This window comes from Leptonychotes weddellii, chromosome 12, assembly GCF_054177405.1.
Source record: "Leptonychotes weddellii isolate Sample4059 chromosome 12, ASM5417740v2, whole genome shotgun sequence".
Classification (NCBI taxonomy): domain Eukaryota; kingdom Metazoa; phylum Chordata; class Mammalia; order Carnivora; family Phocidae; genus Leptonychotes; species Leptonychotes weddellii.
In genome coordinates, this window is record NC_138380.1 from 62,456,530 (window position 1) to 62,475,106 (window position 18,577).

At 38.4% G+C, this 18,577-nt stretch overlaps 1 protein-coding gene across 14 annotated transcripts in view; it reads right to left on the reverse strand.

The window, feature by feature from the left end:
- PPP1R9A (protein phosphatase 1 regulatory subunit 9A) overlaps positions 1-18,577 on the reverse strand; it is a 299,240-nt gene that overhangs the window by 66,880 nt on the left and 213,783 nt on the right. For all 14 annotated transcript variants that reach the window (XM_031025191.2, XM_031025190.2, XM_031025188.2 and 11 more), the window contains one exon: positions 3,304-3,459. In XM_031025191.2, coding sequence (XP_030881051.2) covers positions 3,304-3,459 — 156 coding nt within the window. The remainder of the gene's footprint in view (positions 1-3,303; positions 3,460-18,577) is intronic.

Consider the following 18,577-nt stretch of genomic DNA (forward strand, 5'->3'; position numbering starts at 1 on the left):
GGGTATTGAGGGCACATTCTGCATGGAGCACTGGGTGTTATGCACAAACAATGAATTATGGAACACTACATCTAAAACTAATGATGTAATGTATGGGGATTAACATAAGAATAAAAAAAAATTAAAAAAAGACACAAATGTTGTGACAAATGCCACTGATACTCAGTGGCAATCTCCTCAAGAAATGAATATATTAATATATTAAATATATAATAAAAGAGAATACAAGAATCAGAAGTGAAATAATTTGGTGTTTGCTTGACCTTGAGGTGAGGACAAACCTCCAGTTCTTAAAATCCCAAATTAAAAGAAAACTACAGATTTGGTTACTCAGGCTAAAAATAAATCAGCTGTGTCACACAGAATGGGTCCAGATCGCACAGTGGCCTACACCAGTCAACCATCATTTTCTGCAAAAAGCCAGATGGCAAATAATTTAGGATTTGCAGGTCACATGGTCTCTGTGCAACTACTTAACTTGGCTATTATGGTAGCACAAAAGCAGCCACAAACAGTAACTAAATAACTAAATAACCATGGCAGTACTGAATACAACTTTATTCACAACAAAAGGCAGTGGGTTAGGTTTGGCCAATAGGTCACAGTTTGCCAACCCCTGGGTCTAGACCATGCAGTTGTCTTCAAAATGGAGTACACCTCAAACAGTATTTACAGAGCACAGAGTCCTTGGCTCAATTCAGAAAATGGAGGATATAACCTTCCATATACTGTTTCCGCTTTGTATACTCTTTAGCTTCCATAAAAGAATGTGGACCCCACTTCCAGCTCAATTATCTATCAAAAAGTAGGGCCATACTCACTTGGCAACATGGAAAAGCTGTATTAGAGGCTTTTGCCCAGATGTACTACTTAGACTTCACCGCCTCAAAGCTGGATTGAGAGCTACAACATTCCAGGAAGATTTTTTTAAAGAACAAGTGGTCCATCTACTTTCCTAGATAACCTGTATTCACGGGCCAAATCAGAGCTGCAGAGAAACAGGTCCCTAGATTGCCTCTTCCTTGCACTCAGCCACTTCCAGTAGAACTTTCTTTTTCTGCACTGCTCTTTGGTTTGAAGATATCAGTTAATGTAGAAAGGCTTTATAAGAACTAGCCCTAAGATAAGTCTTGCTACTCCTACTGTAAGGGAATTCTGAGTTTTGCGATCATTACAGAATAGTGTATTTCTTTTGTCCCCAAGATGTTTGTATCTGATTTAGAACTAGGAATAGTCATAAATCATCTGGAAAACCCACGTATTTTGCCTCAAGGACTCTGTGAACTATACAAATGGAAATGGTCCAACCTAACAAATAATAATAGGTGGGAGAGAAACGGGCACTGAACACACTGAGTGGCATAAACAAATTTCTCTATCACCAAGAAAAGCCATTCTGGTGGCAACTTGGAAGTACCACAAGTCCCCCAAATACTCATATTCTTTGATCTAATAATTCCATGGTGAGAAATTATCCTAAGGATAAGTACATACATATCGACTGCAGTGTGACTTTTAAGAATAATAATTTTTTAAGACCTGGAAACAAAGGAAATGTTCCAAGACAAAAAAGTAAGTAGATCAATGATAAGAGATACCTACAGTAAATAAACATCATTTATGGAAGAACATTTGATGACATGAGAAAATCCTAATAATACAATTATACGTGTATCAAGAGTAGGAATTTAACCCAGTATGTACTGTGTAATCCCAAATACCACAAAATTAGGCTCATGAATGATTTTTTTGGCATTTATACAAACGTGCATTTTCCAAAATTCTATAATAAACCTAAGGTTTTTTAAATAAAAACTTACATTTTAAAAGTACATTCACTTTGATACTGGTCTCACAAGTATAAGTTTATCATAAGAAATTAAAAAGGCAAGTCAATATATTAGGCATGGTAGGTATAACATCAGAACATATAAAACTGAACTATTTATGATACATCCAAATTAGAAATTATAAATGAAAGAAAATCAGAAATCAGAAATAAAATTAGAAATTACACATTTGCAGTGATCAACCTTGTTCTTCACGTATAGGAGAACTTTTTCTTCCAAATGGTCAAGTCTCTAACAGGCCCGAAACCAGAGAGGTTTAGTGCCTCAGGGTTATTGTGGGGAGGCTGTAGATAATGACACACTTGCCTGACAATGGAGGGTGTTTCCTAAAACAATGAAGAATAAACTGTTTGGGACCCACTCATCACTGTTGCTGTTTTACATGTTGGAGTTCTGAGTGGTTAATTTGGAAGACGAATGTATGTGTTACCTGCATCTATCTGCCCTTTTGGGATCCATTCTTGGCCCTTTTCTGACTGTGGCTGCCTCGGGAGACTGACCTCGTCAGACTCCTGCCTGGGTTTGGCCGATTGGACGCATTCGCAGGAGGAGAGAAGGGGCTGAGTGTATATCACCCTTGTCCCCAAATGTAGTTTTTGGCAGTGGCTGCATCTTATAAAGATGCCCTTCTTTGGGAGGGCGGTGGGGGAAGAATCTCTTTTCCTCTTTACCCATTAAGACCTTCTTTCGGGAGGAAGTTGCAACAACTTCCTGCTATTACCAGTCCCTATGCACCTCGCCATCCCTGGGTAGTTCCACTAACTCTGTTCAAATTTCATTCATTAAACTTTAATTTCTTCAATTAAACTACTTAGGTATGTCATTTGATTCCTTTTGGGATCTTGTCTATTTTAGGAAAAGAAAAAAAAAACCTTTCTAAGAAATTACTGCCTTGGGGGCGCCTGGGTGGCTCAGTTGGTTAAGCGACTGCCTTCGGCTCAGGTCATGATCCTGGAGTCCCGGGATCGAGTCCCACATCGGGCTCCCTGCTCAGCAGGGGGTCTGCTTCTCCCTCTGACCCTCTTCCCTCTCGTGCTCTGTCTGTCATTCTCTCTCAAATAAATAAATAAAATCTTTAAAAAAAAAAAAAAAAAAAGAAATTACTGCCTTGGAGGAAAGATTAACATCAGGTCCCCCAAATTCTATAAAACTGAAAAAATATAACCTGAACTTATCACGAAAATTGCACATTTAAGCTACAGCTTGAAAATATGGAAGAACAGACCAGTCATAAGCTATCACTGTAACAAATAACAAGCATTTAAAAGTTAATGATTGTGGAATGAGATCTACTTAAATTTTACCTTGAAATTCAATGACAGTCAAGACAATCTGTTATCAAAAGGCTTTCTTTTGAAAACTGATTTTTCTCAATACATTTTTCAAACAAAAATACAGACTTAATAATAACATGGAAAGGTATAGAAAAGTATTTTGCAGATCAGCAACTTACCTCTTTGAACTTGTGACTGAGCTTGCTTGTGTCCAGGTCTGATGGGGAAAACACGTCCTCATTTTCAGGCAGCTCAAAGACTTCAATGGCCATGTCACCGCCAGGAAGAACAGGTCCTACTTCATCCTCCTCTTCATCTGTGGCATATTCTCCTGTCTGAAAGGAAGGGAATTTCAGAGATCCAGCTATCCTTACCCCAGGTAGAAGTGGGTTAATTGAAAATATTTTATAAAAGAGAAATAAAATACGTCACCAAATGGTGAAGTGTGAGTAGGCTTTTAAGTCAAGCATGCCTCATGCAGCCAATGTTATAAACAAATGTTAGTTCAAAGATCCAAAGTGACATGTCTATGCCATATGTAAGTGCATTCCTAAAAATCTAAGAGCATCAGCAGCATCTTTAGTATAGCAACAAAAGTTGTTTTCCATCTAAGTATGTGATGGTTTTGCGAAATAAACTTATATTGCTAACGGAAATAAGTAATTCCTATAAATCCCCACCACTGTGTGAATAAGTCACCCAATACTGAGAGCAGGGAAGAAGGAAGGGGAGTTCAAAAGATTCACAGAGCTGGAAAGGACCTTAAGTAAGCCTTACGAAGGTTTAGCAGATGGATTCTCCTAAGCTTTAGAGTTCAATCAGCTTTGTTTTGTTTGCTAACTAATGTGTTGGTGACCTAAAGGAAAACAGAGGTTTCTAACTTATAGCCCACAGAAGTGTACTGCTTTGCCTACATAGCATTTTGATAAATCTTAGTATTTTGTTGATGTTAAATAAAAAAATCACATGAGATTCTAGATTTCCAGTTTTTCTTGAGAAAGCCAAAGATCTGGCAATATGGGTATGTTGTGCCGTGAAGACAACTGGCTAGTCAGCAGTGGTTGCCCCTTTGGGATGGGTCCCACACCTTCAAATACACCAGAACTTTCGTAACTCCGTATTGTATGCTGTTAGCTTCACTCCTTCCTGGTACCCACAGGCCCCTGTAGCTATGTGAGTACATGGTCCCTGGAATAAATGATCCTCCATACCACTAACTTCCTTAACATTATTAGAAAGTAGCTCCTCTCTTGTCAGGACCAAGCTAGGAGGCTCTAATTCAAAACAATTGTTTGAAATCTATACCTTATGATATAATTTAAAGATAAATCATGGATTCACAGGGTCGAAAAACCAAGTTCATTTAATGAGTCCTTGTTCTTTCAGGTAGCATTCTATATAATATATAAAACAGACAGGAAATCAGATTGCCTTTAAAAACACTTTCATAAAGTGTGTGGAATGATCTATTCCTTTAATTAAATAGGCTTAGCATCTGATTGCTGTTTTTTTTTCCTTTGGTTCCATACTATATCCTTCTTACGAAAGCTGAAATCCTATTTCTTTTACTGTTTCGCACATGAAGGAAATCTGGTCATTAACCTCAATGTAGTAATTCCTAATGTATGAAAGACCATTATTAAATTGCCGTCCTGATTTCTCCTTTCCAAGTAAAATAATTCTGGTTTCCTCTAGGTCTCATTCTCTGTCATTGTCTTTGTGCCTCTGCTCAGGCTTCTCTCGAAATTCTCCACACTTGTTTTAAATTATGGAGCCCAGAAGTAGGCACAACTTCCAGTGAGGAATCTGACCAGGATGGACAAACTGCCTCAGCATCCTGCAGACACTACTTCCTCACATGAAGGCTAGTGTCATGAGGACCTTGACTTCGGTGGCATTGCGTATAGAAGTAAGTTCAGTGTATCTCTGGGCTGAAATAGCTCCTCAGTACTCGGAACTCCTGGACTCTTCAGAAACTAGTCTGAAGATGTCTAAGCTCTAAATACCATTCTGAGTGTCTCTGGCACTGGCAGGAGAAGGTAGCTGAGCAGTGGGGGCTGCTGATTCTAGGTAGCTCCCACTCGTTGGTATGATTAGATCCTATAAATCTTAGAAGAACCCTAATTCCAGATTTGGTATGACTTTTTGTGATATTCTGTAAATTAACTCATCTCCTATTTATATATATTTTTGGAACCAATAGCTACTTTGTAAATCCCAGTGGTGTTAATTAATAGAAATGTAGTAAGGCTGGGAAGGACACAATCTTGATACCTTGATGAAAGTTTTGGTTTAGAGATATTAGACTGGGTGGGCTTGTTTTTAATCCTAATTACAACTAGCAGCAAAGCCACGCCTTAATTATAAAGGCCTAAACCAGATATATTAAACTCACTTCTACATCATCAATTTGATGAATTTCCTGAATGACTCCATAAAATCTTAAGCTAAATTTAAAGTCTGATGTCAATGTGGCACACTTTAAACATAAAGTTGAAATGATCAACTTGATTTCCCTTTGCCAGCTTGAAAATACTTCTTCACTATGTGCAAGGGAATGAAGACAAACATGTACCTAGAACAGGGCCTGACATATAACAGGATCTCAACAAATATTTTTAAAAGAATATATCCAAGAATGCCTATTGCACCTCCTTGGTAATATCTATAATCCCCTAAGGAGGTTTTCAATAATATATATATTTAAAAAAGTGAATTGCAAAAGGCATTTGTTAAGAAGGCAGTATTCTGTCACTTTTATTTTTTAACACTTCTTATAGTGAATAACAGGATTAGGGTATATACAATATATGTACAATATATGTACTTCTTATTTCTAAGTATAGTTCTGGCTTTGTCATCCATTTTAGTTATCAAAATTACATTCATAAATGTAAGTTATTAAGAATTCTTCCTCTTGATTCTTTTTTTTACTTTATCAGTCTCCTCTCCTCAATATCCAAATTATCTGCAATTCTGCTGAAATTCTTTTTATCTTTCATCTTTCTACCTACTAATGTTTTCTCTTTCTAATTAGTCTTAGAAGCATACTAAGGTCAAGATAATGTCTTTTAGCGTCTTGATGCTACTTATCACTTAGAGGTTCTGGATAGGGTGTTTAAAAACTATCGTGCCAGCGCGCCTGAGTGGTACAGTTGGTTAAGTGTCTGACTCTTGGTTTCGGCTCAGGTTGTGATCTCAACGTCTCAGGGTTGTGGGACTGGGCCTCGCATGGGGCTCTGCACTCAGCAGGGAGTCTACATGAGATTTTCTCTCCCTCCCCCCGCCCCTCCCCCACTGCGTGTGCACTCTCTCTCTCTCTCTCAAATAAATATTTAATAAAATAAAAACTATCATGCCAAGTGGAATTGAAAAAATGGAACAAATGAGCAAGGGAAAAAAAGAGAGAGGCAAACCAAGAAACTGACTCTTAACTACAGAGAACAAAGTGATGGTTACCAGAGGGGAGTTGGTTGGGGAATGGGGGATATAGGGGATGGAGATTAAGAATTGCACTTGTTGTCAAGAGCACTGGGTGTTGTATGGAAGTGCTCAATCACTATATTGTAAACCTGAACTAATACACTGTATGTTAACTAACTGGAGTTTAAATAAAAACTTAAAAAAAAAACAAACCCTATCTTGCCAATCTCTCTTGCCGATCATTTACCACTCTCAACATAAATAGGCTTTATAATAAAGAATGTATTTACTACAGAACCTCATAAACATTTAGAAGTTAAAAAGTTACATTTAGTAGACTAAAAATAATGTGTTCTCTTGATTGTTATATCTGTATTGAAAATAGACATCACTTTTATGGTTAATCTGAAAATAAATTACATGGAATGATAGGTTAGCAGAATTTCATAAACCTCAAAAGTAGTTGGATTGAATCTGACATTTACAGAGGAAGATGGACAATATTGCATCAAAAAAAAAAATATGCCACAACAAAGTATTTCCATTGGTATCCATCTCCTTCTCTTTATTTCTGGCCAGATTCAGTATCTTTCAAGTAAACAGAGACTCTTGAAAGTCTTTTGTCCCAACCTGAAAATCCATTTTAAAGGAAGCGAGAATAGTGCTTAGTGTAAGAATTGACAGAGATAGTAAAGGTTCCCTTTCACAGCTCATCTACCTTCTTTTTTTTTTTTTTTTAAAGATTTTATTTATTTATTTGAGAGAGAGAGAATGAGAGAGAGCACATGAGAGGGTGGAGGGTCAGAGGGAGAAACAGACTCCCCGCCGAGCAGGGAGCCCGATGCGGGACTCGATCCAGGGACTCCAGGATCATGACCTGAGCCGAAGGCAGTCGCTTAACCGACTGAGCCACCCAGGTGCCCCCCAGCTCATCTACCTTCTTGATTAACATCTTATACCTTTTTATTGCTTTCCCACGGGTGCAAAAAAATGAATAGCAATCCCTTTGTAACTTACTGTGTGCCCAATACTACATTCCTCAAAGACTGTATGATATAGGTATTACTATGCCATTGTAATTAGAGGAAACTGAGACTCAGAGACTTTACCTAACGTCAGACAATTAGTTATGTTGTTGAAGCTAACATATTCCAAAGTCCATGCTCTTTCTTTTATACTATGCTGCTTGCAGTCTACAGAAAGTAAAGCTTTATAGGATAAAAAATGGGAATACATTCCTATCGTATTTCCCTAGCCAAAAATGTTGGTGCATAATCCTATTGCGTTGAAATTCACCTTCCACATCTTTGAATGTTTTCAGTCAATTCACTCTGAAGACTTGCACCTGTCTCTAGTGAGCTGCAAAGTTTTCGTCCTCTCCTTTTCTCTCATAATGTGCTCACCCTGGGCAAGTGCACAGAAATCTCCTTCAAAAGATTTGCCTTATGGGCCTGCTGATGTTTCATGCCCTCTTTCTTATATAAACCAGAATCATAGCATACAATCTATAGAATTACTCCAGGGTCTTAAAATGGATGGAAAAGATACTTGCAAAGCAAAATGAATGCAAAATTCCTCTAGATGTTTATGGTCTGTCTCTTTTACGTTTCCTTCTCATATGTAATTTTCTTGAGCTACCAATCTTTACTGACTCTTCCCAAAGCATTTCATCTCATTTTCATGGACACAACTTCCTTTATACTCATATGACATCGGAGCACTTAATATTTTATTAAAACACATAATTACAAGAATAGTAAGTACAGCCGACAGGTTCTACCTGCTAGTAAATATCTAACTTTTGACTAGTGGGAGCAAAAGCATGGAGACATTCCTGAGCTTTGAGCACTCAGGAGAGCTGTTGATCTCAGTTTAGATTTCACAGAAGGAAGGGACGTTAACTGTTATATTGGTGAGTTGGTTAAGTGGAGGCCAACTAAACAATCTTGATTTTGAAGTCACGTAGGCCTGGATTCAACCCTGGCTCTGTGATGTTGGTAAAGTTAGCTTCCAGATCTAAGTTTCAGTGTCCTCATCTATGAAGTGAGGATAAAAATAGCTCCTTAGTATATATCACAAGGTCATTGGGAGATTAAGCTAGATGGTGCTGGTACTGTGTTGAATACAAGGTGTGGCACATGGTAGGCTCTCAAAACAAGCAATCGCTGCTGCTGCTGGTCGTGTTGCTAATCCTACAATAGCAACATATGCTACAGCTTCTCTAAATCTGAGTCTTGTGACCAGACATTCGCCAAGTTTTGGTCTCATAAATACAACGTCCTAGAAGACCCTGCCACGTGAAACTTCTATAAGCAAATCGTTCATTTCTGAAGTAGAACTTTTCTTTTCCCTAACCCGGCTCCTCTTCTTATATTCCCAGTTTTGGAAGGAGGCATCAGTTTCTACCCAAGACCAAGAAAACGTCCAGGCCTCTGTTGTCTTCACTTACTGGCCCCCACCCTCCTGCCCCAGGGATCCAAGATGAAGATCCATCTACTCAGCTCATCCTATGAAGCTGCTGCCCTAGGACTCTTCTAATCCACTCCTTTTATGCTTCTGCTATACCCTTGTATCACTTACAAAACCTGGCCGTTTTTATGTTTGCCTTCTATCAGCCACGTTCAACTATAAGCTCCTTGAAAGTGCCAGGTATGATTTATTCCTGCAATCCCAGTGTGGCTAGCCCACTGCTTGGCATATAGTAGGCACTAAACAAATGTTTGCTGAATAAATTAATACAGTTTTAGCCACATCTGCACAGCACAGCAGAGACCTGATTTTCCTGTTAATTCTCAGCTTTCAAGTAAGAAATATAGTGAAGCACAGCTGCAGCTGGGGCCTAAATGACCCTTTTGGGGATTTTCTCTTGTTGTTAGGTTCAACCATTAGCAGTAATTTTTGCTGTAGCAATGTTTGCTCCGGTAAATTCCGGGAAACTAAATGGTGCTAATCATAAAAATAGCCTTGATTATGCAGTTTTTGTTGGAATTTGTTTACTGGATTTGAATTTGGTTATATATATTTTCAGACTCAGTTCTGTTAGAGAATAGAAGAGAGTTGCTTCTTCTGTGGAGGAGAAAGACCTCAAACTAACACTTTAATGTTTAAAATTCCTAAATCTGTGCCAGCCATCCAGATGGCTTTCAGCAAAAGCATCCTCTTCTCTGCAAAGGCATCTCTCTTTCCATCTTCTGTCAGTTGACTTCTGTGTGTCCTAGTTTTGTAATGTTAGGCCACTTAGTCTCTTTGCTCATCTTTATAATGGGAATAACAGCATCTTCTTCATAAGGCTATAGGGAGAAGTTCCAGTAGTGATATCTTCAAAGTATTAATCACAGTGCTTAGAATATGCTAAAAGACTAGATCACTTTATGACTATGATAATTTTCACTATCCCTGGCTTCTCCAACAATGCCAACAAAAAAAGCAAGGGCTTTGGGGCTGGACAGACCATGGCCCCAAAAGAGAAAAAACAATTTCATAGTTGCACGACAGCCACCAAGTCATTTAGTGTACATCTTCTGTGGTCTCCTCTTCTATTAAATGGCCCCAAAGATATCAATCTCATAGTGCATTGAGAGGGTTCAAAGAAATAAAGTATGTAAAACATCCACCATGATGCCTGGGCCAAGATATACACTCATTTCTCAAGTCATCCAAAATTTTCTTGTCAATCTTTGTTCTCAGAATGTTCTCTGATATTTCACTTCATTCTACTGTCTAGCTACTAAAGCAAGAAACATCATATGGCCTTCCATGTTCCCTGATTTCAAGCACTCAGCTCCTCAGATAATTGGTAATACCTCTGGCAAATTATTTTTCCTAAAATTCTGACTAGATAGATTGAAGATGTGCCTATAAAATTTCTTGTAACAACTCGAACTCATCTTTTGCCTTATCAAAAATTTCTAGCAATTGTGGTAGTTTATAAATTAGCATTTGATTTTACAGTATTTTAATACCTTCTTTAGTTTTTTTTTTTTCTACCCCTTCCTTTTAGAATGTATACTCCTGAAAAGCAGGGACTCTACTTCCCACTATGGTAGACAGGCTCTAAAATGACCCCTAATGATACTTCTTCCTGGGTAACCATGCTCTTCTATGATCCATTCCCCCTTGAATGTGGGCTGGACCTAGTGACTCACTTCTAACGACTAGAATACAACAAATGTGATGGGGTGTCCGTTCTGAGGTTAGTTTACAAAAAGACTATGACTTGCAACTCTTTTGTCCTCTTGCTCTTGACAGACGATCTGCCAGGTTGTGCGTGGCTCTATGGAGACGCCTACATCATAAGGAACTGATGTTTCTGGCCAAGAGCCAGCAAGGACCTGAGGCGTGCCAAGAGTCACATGAGGGAGCTTGGAAGTGTATCTTCTGTGTCCTGCCAACAGCTGCAAGTGAGCTCGGAAGCAGATCTTCCCCCAGTTGAGCATTCAGATGACTGCAGCTCTGGCTGACACCTTATTTGCAGCCATGGGACAGATCTTGAATCAGAGGCATCTAGTTAAATGGACCCACAGATACTGTAATGTATCAATATTTCTTATTTTAAGTTGCTAAGTTGCAGTGGTAATTTGTTATACAGCAATAGAAAGGGGGTACTGCCATAGCAAATGCAGAAAAACAAGGAAGTGGCTTTGGAAATAGGCAGTGAAGGAAGGCTGGGAGGATTCTGAAGAGTATGTTAAAGCAAGCCTGCATTGCCTTGAACTCACTGTAAGTGGAATCGGGGGGTGGGGGAGAGGTTCTTGCGTAGTGGCAGAAAGCTTAGCAACATAATCACCTTCTATAAGGAGAAAGTTGGAAAGGTCCCTAGTGAATGGAATGATCGAGCTAAGTAGATTTCCAAACAAATGTTGAAGGTGCTGCCGAATTTCTTCTTGCTGCTTATGGTAAAATGTGACCGAAGAGAGAAATTGAGAGGACCATTAAACAGAAAGGAACCAAGACTTGATGGTTTTGAACATCTTGACTCTAAAAATAAGAAATAGTTTCCAAAGTTCAAAGCCAGGGTAGTGCCAGGACAACATGGTCTAAAAATGAAGCAGAGGGTGGAACTAACATCTTTTGTAAGAATTCTGACCTTAGGTATGGAGATGCTTCAAAAAATTAAAAATAGAAATTCCATTACTGGGTATTTACCCAAAGAATAAGAAAACACAAATTCAAAAAGACAGATATATGCACCCCTATATTTATTGCAGCATTATTTACAACAGTCAAGATATGGAAGCACCCCAAGTGTCCACTGATAGATGAATGGATAAAGAAGTTGTGAGATATATATATATATATATATAATGGAATATTACTCATTCATAAAAAAGAATGAGATCTTGCCATTTGCGACAACATGAATGGACCTAGAGGGTATTATGCTAAGTGTAATCAGTCAGAGAAAGACAAACACCATATGATTTCACTTATACGTGGAATCTAAGAAACAAAACTAATGAACAAACAAACAACAAGCAGAAACAGACCCATAAATACAAATAACAAACTGATGACTGCCAGAGGGGAGGGAGGTAGAGACATGGGCAAAATAGGTAAACGGGAGTAGGAAATACAGGCTTCCAGTTATGGAATGAATAAATCACGGGAATAAAAGGTACAGCACAGGGAATGCAGTCAGTGGTACTGTAATAGGGTTGTATGGTGACAGATGGGAGTTACACTTGTGGTGAGCACAGCAATATGTATAAACTTGTCAAATCACTATGTTGTACACCTGAAACTAATGTACCATCATGTGTTGACTATACTCAAGTTAAAAAAAAGAAAGAGAACTGAAGAATAGCAGTTACATGTACTATAATCTGTCATAATCAATTACTGAAGCAATTTGCAACCACAATTTCTTAAATTTTACTTTCTAGGAATATCCTAATCCTATCCATCTCAAACTCTATAATCCTTCCTCCTTCCAACCATTTTACTATATTGAATTTGTTGGTGAGTATTCAAATACCAAATATTTTTTAAAAGAGTTTCATTTTCTTTCTTTCATAGAAGAAAGTCTCTTAAGATAGTTGTTTCTAATCATAATTACATTGAGTGAGAAACATGAAATATAACCCCCCCTAAAAAGAATTCTGAACTGAGGGAACTCATATATTTTTTTTTTATAACATGTAGTAAGCAAGTCTGTCATGTGCCCTAAAGAGAGACATTCTATTTTCCAAGGGTGCTCACTCTACACACATCATTAAAAAGGTAATCTGAAAGAAAGGCCATGAGTACCTCTGCTCACAAGACACACAGAGAAGTCAGAGACCCATACAGGAATTGTCTCCCAATTGATATCTACCCTTGTTTCTATACCATTTTGGCTTCTGGTGAATTTTTCCATTATTATGATTTTCCCTCAGCTACACTGATCAGTGTGACCACAGTGGCTAGGACCAAATCCATTCAGTCTATTTCTTATAATTAAGACCACTATTAAGTGAAGTCCAGGTAACAGAATGAGTTCAACTTGCAGTAACTGAGATCAACCATGTTCCCCAGGCTTTCAGACCCTACTGGCTGAATAAATCCTATAAACCACAGGGTCTACCTTAGAAAATCAGGTGGCTTTCTCCTGAAGTTTCTTTATTTATTCCACTTGGCCCAAGGTATTAATCCAGATATAGCAGGATGTTATCAGTGATTGCACAGACTTGGTGTTGGCCTACAAGAAGAAAATCTAGGATTCAGGGTAATTCTATCACCTATAACAACCCTGGCCAGCAAGTTGAGGTTGATCTGAATGCCTTCTAGGATTGAGGTGGTGTCCCTGATCACATCACTTAAAGTCAGGAACAAATTTTGTTCCACCTTATCTAATTAAATGAGTCCAACCCTGAGAATAATTGCCTGCACAATGCATAGAAAAAACAAATCAGCTATCACTTAGGAAAGCAACCATAAGTAAGCAAGAATAGCCTCATTTTAGAAGGATCTCTAGAATCATCTAAGGGCTACATGAGCTAATGATGGTGTTTCTTTAAATACATGAAGGCCTCTTATGACCACTCCTAAGGTGAAGTTATATGAGCAGCCCAAAGAGTTTTACCAATTGCCACAATCTATTTCCATAATTTGCCCCAAATTCAACCTGTTAGTCTGTAATTTTTCAAGTGACAGACCAAACTGCTAGGTCATTGACAACAGCTCAAGAGTCAGTAAAACATATAACAAGGTTCACCAAGAGGAGTACTGTCCAGACCTATAGGAATGGCTTTGAGTTATGCCCATTGAGCAAAATGACCATGTCCATTTTGGGGTCTGCATAGCTGGTGCTGTTTAGAAAGCACAGTAGACAGCTTTGGACAGCTTAGCTGAACCATCAGTGAACCAAAGCCCAGGCATTTAAGGAAACCTCTATGAACTGAGGGCCTTACTGAGCTAGTGGCCTTGTTTCAACAGGCAGAATGACAGATAAAGTTTCCACAAAATGGAAAGCTGCTACTTGTTCATGTAAATCTACGATGCTGCTGGGAGAGCTTGATAGCCTTCTTGAATTTATCATTTCCATTTGACAAGCAAGGTTTGTTAGGCCCTTCTAACCTTATTGGTCAGTGAGTTCAAGTTGACCCATCTCAAACTGAGAATATTAAACCAGAGACTCACAAGGCCTCCATGGGTCAGACACTGTTTCAGTCCCGGTAATAGCTTAGAAGAAAGTTAATAGCTGCCTTTTTTTTCTTCTTTTTTTGGTTGTTGCATCAGACATGCAGTGTTGTTATGTTGGGAAATGGCCCAAGTAGTCTGGCAGCCATGATGTGTTTAGAATAAGCTGTGGTTTCTCCTTCTTTTTCTGCGATTCTATATTGTTTCTGCCAGCCCACCTGGGAGAAAACAGGGCAAGTGTTTTCTCTATTGTCCTACTATTACTGTTCTACATGTGGCAATCCCTGAATGAATCTCCACTGGCACTAATGGGACAGAGAAGAGCAGGTGGATAACACATCAATTCCATTACACATTTAGCAGTGGAAACCAGAACAGTAGTACATTCCATCTGCCCGAAGGATTCTACCAAAAGGCCATTTTGCTTCCCTTCCCACTGTGAACCCTGCCCAAACGACATAAGTTGAATTTGGGCACCCTCCCTCACTGTGTGACCAGGTGAGATGGTGATCTGTGAGCCAGTATCCACACAACCATGACGTTGAGTGCTTTCCCTCCCAAAGTGCCCCATCATACTGGGGTTCATATAGCATCTGGTCTCTCTGGAGGACAAAGGAGATCTCATCCTGACCCCTAGTCACCTTCTTCCTTACAGCAGCTGAGTTTAGAGTAGAGAGGGGAGGCATCAAGGGGCACAGAGGCAGAGGGCAGCTCTGGACCAGTAACAAGGTGCCTTTATTTTCAGTTTTGAGCAGTGCAGTGGTTACTTGTGTTTTAACCAAACTTCCAACATCTACCACCTGAAGCACTGTATAAGGTATCATCATTACTGACACAACCAAGTTAGCTTTGGAGAGTCTTTGACCCACAGCCACCGCCTTGACTCCCACAGCAGGAACTGTTATGGAGGACATCTCAACCTGGAGTCCAATCCTAAGTTTGGTTAGAACATAAGGGATGGGGAAGTTTTCCAAGGTGGTAAGGCTAACTGTAAGAATTTAGCTAGACTGTTTGTGGGACACTTTCTTATTCTCTTAGCAGGTTACTGTCATCAGCACTGTAGGCCAGTTGGGACCCAAATACTCATCAATGGTTTCCCATAAGAGTTTGTCTATCTCAAAGAACTCTCCCTGACAGGACCGATATGCCTTTGTAGCAGCCAAGACACACCGCAAAAAACCTTGGGAGACCTTTTAGTGTCTCAGTGATTACAGTGGGCATGATAAACTGCAGGAGGGGTTGAGTCAAAAGGCACTCCAACTGTTGCTATTTCTCCTTAAACAAGCATTATATGCCTTGCTCCATTATCTCCACAGTGAACTCACTAAGGCCCTAAGGATTTGCCAGGCTTCTGACTGTGGCACTTGCAAATCCCTTCCTTTCAAAAAGCTAGGTGTCCAAGTGTATCTCTATGACTGTGGTCTGAACAAGGTCAGAACATTCCTCTAACCCAGAATGGGTCTTTGTACTAGTTGATATAGACTATCATATCTTTGTGTTGATTCCTCAAACTCCAATTTCCAAAGAGTGATAAGAAGAGGGCCAGATGATACCTGCACAAGCAGGCCTGTCTGAAGAGGACACCAGACCTCGGGTAACCTGCATCTTTTATAACAGGCAACGTCACCACCCTTGCTCCAGAGGGGAAGACTATCTCTCTCTTCCAAGACTGTTTGCCATACTAACATTTGATAGTCCAGAACAAAGGGCAGTCAGTGCCTCAGAAATGTGAAAGCCTCGTGGAGAACTGTTTCCCAGTTATTATTTAATGGGGAAAGAGGTCTAGAAATTCAGCTGATTTTTAACGTCCCTATAATATTTTTCAAATTACCTTTTCAAAGACTGTCCAACTAGTATTCCTTTCCACATACTCTACCGGCAGGTAAACTGGTCTATTTCTTGACCATATGCAATACTGACCAGCTTCTAGGTTACAAAAAACAAACAAACGAAAACAACAAAAAACTTCTTGCAAATAAATACGAAAACCACAAATCTAAACTCGTACTCTTATTTTGTATGTCCTTGGTTGAGATGACTCTTTTACACTACGGTTATTTGGCCTTTTGACGGGTTGCCTTGAAAGTGCTTTAAGCTCTCTACCATATATATTTATTGTTTCCAAAACAAAATAGCAAGCCTCTTGGGAGTATAAACTATATTTTTCCATGACTCAATATTCCTAATTCGATTCCTCTTAACAAATGCTACCTACTCACTAAAACATAAATGCCACTGTCTTTAAGTCCCTGATAAATATATTCTATATGAGGAGGGAACTAAAGATCCTTATTTTTCCCACTGAGATCCAGAACTAAACAGTCAACAGACCAAAGTAGACCTCTGTAATTCAAATGTCACACTGCAATTTCAAATTGGCAGCCTTTCCTGAGTTTCGTTTTACTTGCCAAGGAAACAATGAAGCACTTATTCTGATGCCAACAGAACTGTGGGAAGAGACTAAGAGATTTGTATTTCCCTGGATTTTTAATCTGCAGAAGAGAACAACTACAGGGACCAAAGTGGCACATGTTATCATTATTTTAATAATTCTATAATTACACAACTAATTGCATCTTGGAAAATATGGTGTGTACATATACAAATTGACTCACATGATTGCAAAAATGCTAACAGATGATCAGATAGAACCAGAAGTTACAGTTATAGAATTTATGGTAAATGAAAAGGTAAAACCAATACAAACATCACTGACGATATTTCTATGGATTATCTATGAATTAATGATAAATATGGTCTCAATTTTACAACTTCCTTTGAGAGAGAATAATTCTACTCCTTTCCTCATGGCTATCTGATGGTTTGTGGCCGCAATTCTTTCTTACAAAGTCTCTGCAATACCAGGACTCAAAGGTCAGTTTTCCTGGCATCTTTAAGCTGGACAACCGTAGTTCTGATCGCATCTAACTCCTTCCCACAAACTCCCCAAATTCTAGGCCTGATACAATGCATATTCTATTTCACTACGTCTGAGGTTGGGTGGAGAAATCTGTAATTTTAAAGAAGTGCCATGAGATTGTCACATTGAGGCAAGTTTGAGACATGGAGTCTTAAAATCATTTTATAAGTCTTAGAGAGCAGGAACTAGGTAATAGTCATCTTATATCCAGATAACTGCTAAATATAAGAATTGTACATGGCAGATCTTTTTTCATTAAATACTGAGTTGGCAGGAAGTATATTTATAAAACATACAGACAGTATATGAATAATGATATCACCACTCCTAATGAACAACCTAGTTCAAGAAAAGGAGCAGTATCACTACTTTCTAATAATCTTCTGTGTGTGCTTTCCTGCTTCTATTTCAGTTGCTTGCCCTTTAAAGTAATTCTGCTGAATTTTATCATTCTTGGTTTTTCTTTAGTTTTACTGTATATATGTAGAGCAAAACAATGTATCACTTATTTTTAACGGTTTTAAACCTCATATCAGTGGGATCATATTGTTTGTATGCTCCTGTGCCTTTTTGATTTTAAATGGTATGTTCCTGGGATTCCACCAGTTGTGGTGGATTGCTGAAAGAACTTCTGTATCTTATTCCACTGTATGAATATACTACAATATATTTACCCATTCTCTTGTTGATAGAGATATCAGTTGTGTCCAATTTTTTTCTCTTACAAGAAAAATATTACAACATATCTTACAGCTCATGCATATAAGAGTTATACTAATTGCTTAGTAAAGAATGTAACTGTTGGGACAACTTTATAAGATAATGTCATTTTTTTCAAAGTGGATGGGCCAATTAATATATTCTATAAACAAAGAATAATAGTTTCTTTTACTCTACATCCTAACCAAAACTTAAAGTATCAATTAAATCCATTCAGTAGATACGAAATGGTATTTCATTTTGGTTTTTAATTTTCACATCCTGATTGCTAACATGTTTGGGCATCTTTTCATATGCTCATTGGTCACTAAGGTTCCTCTTCTATGACATGAGCGTTATAGCCAATGGTCCTCTTTATATTCTTTTCTTGCTGGCTCCTAGAAGTACTTTTTATATAATTCTCTTTCAGTTATTCATTTTTCAAACATTTTCTTCCAGCTTCTGGTTTGCCTTTTTGCTTTCATAAAAGTATTCTTCAGATGAACAGAAGTTCTTAATTTTAATGTAGTCAATTTTCTCAATACTTTCCTTTATGGTTTTGCTTTCTTAGGTGTTTGATGTAGCAAAACCACTTCTTACACTGAGGTCATAAAGATATTCTTCTATGGTGTCTTCTAAATTTTATAGTTTTACTTTTTGCATCTGAGTAGTCAATCTACCTGGAGTGAACTTTTGGGTACATACTGAAATGGGGGTTGCAATTTCACCATGTCTCCTTCACTGAAACATTTCTCAACTCACCTAGAGTGTTGTCACTAATCCAATTTTCATAT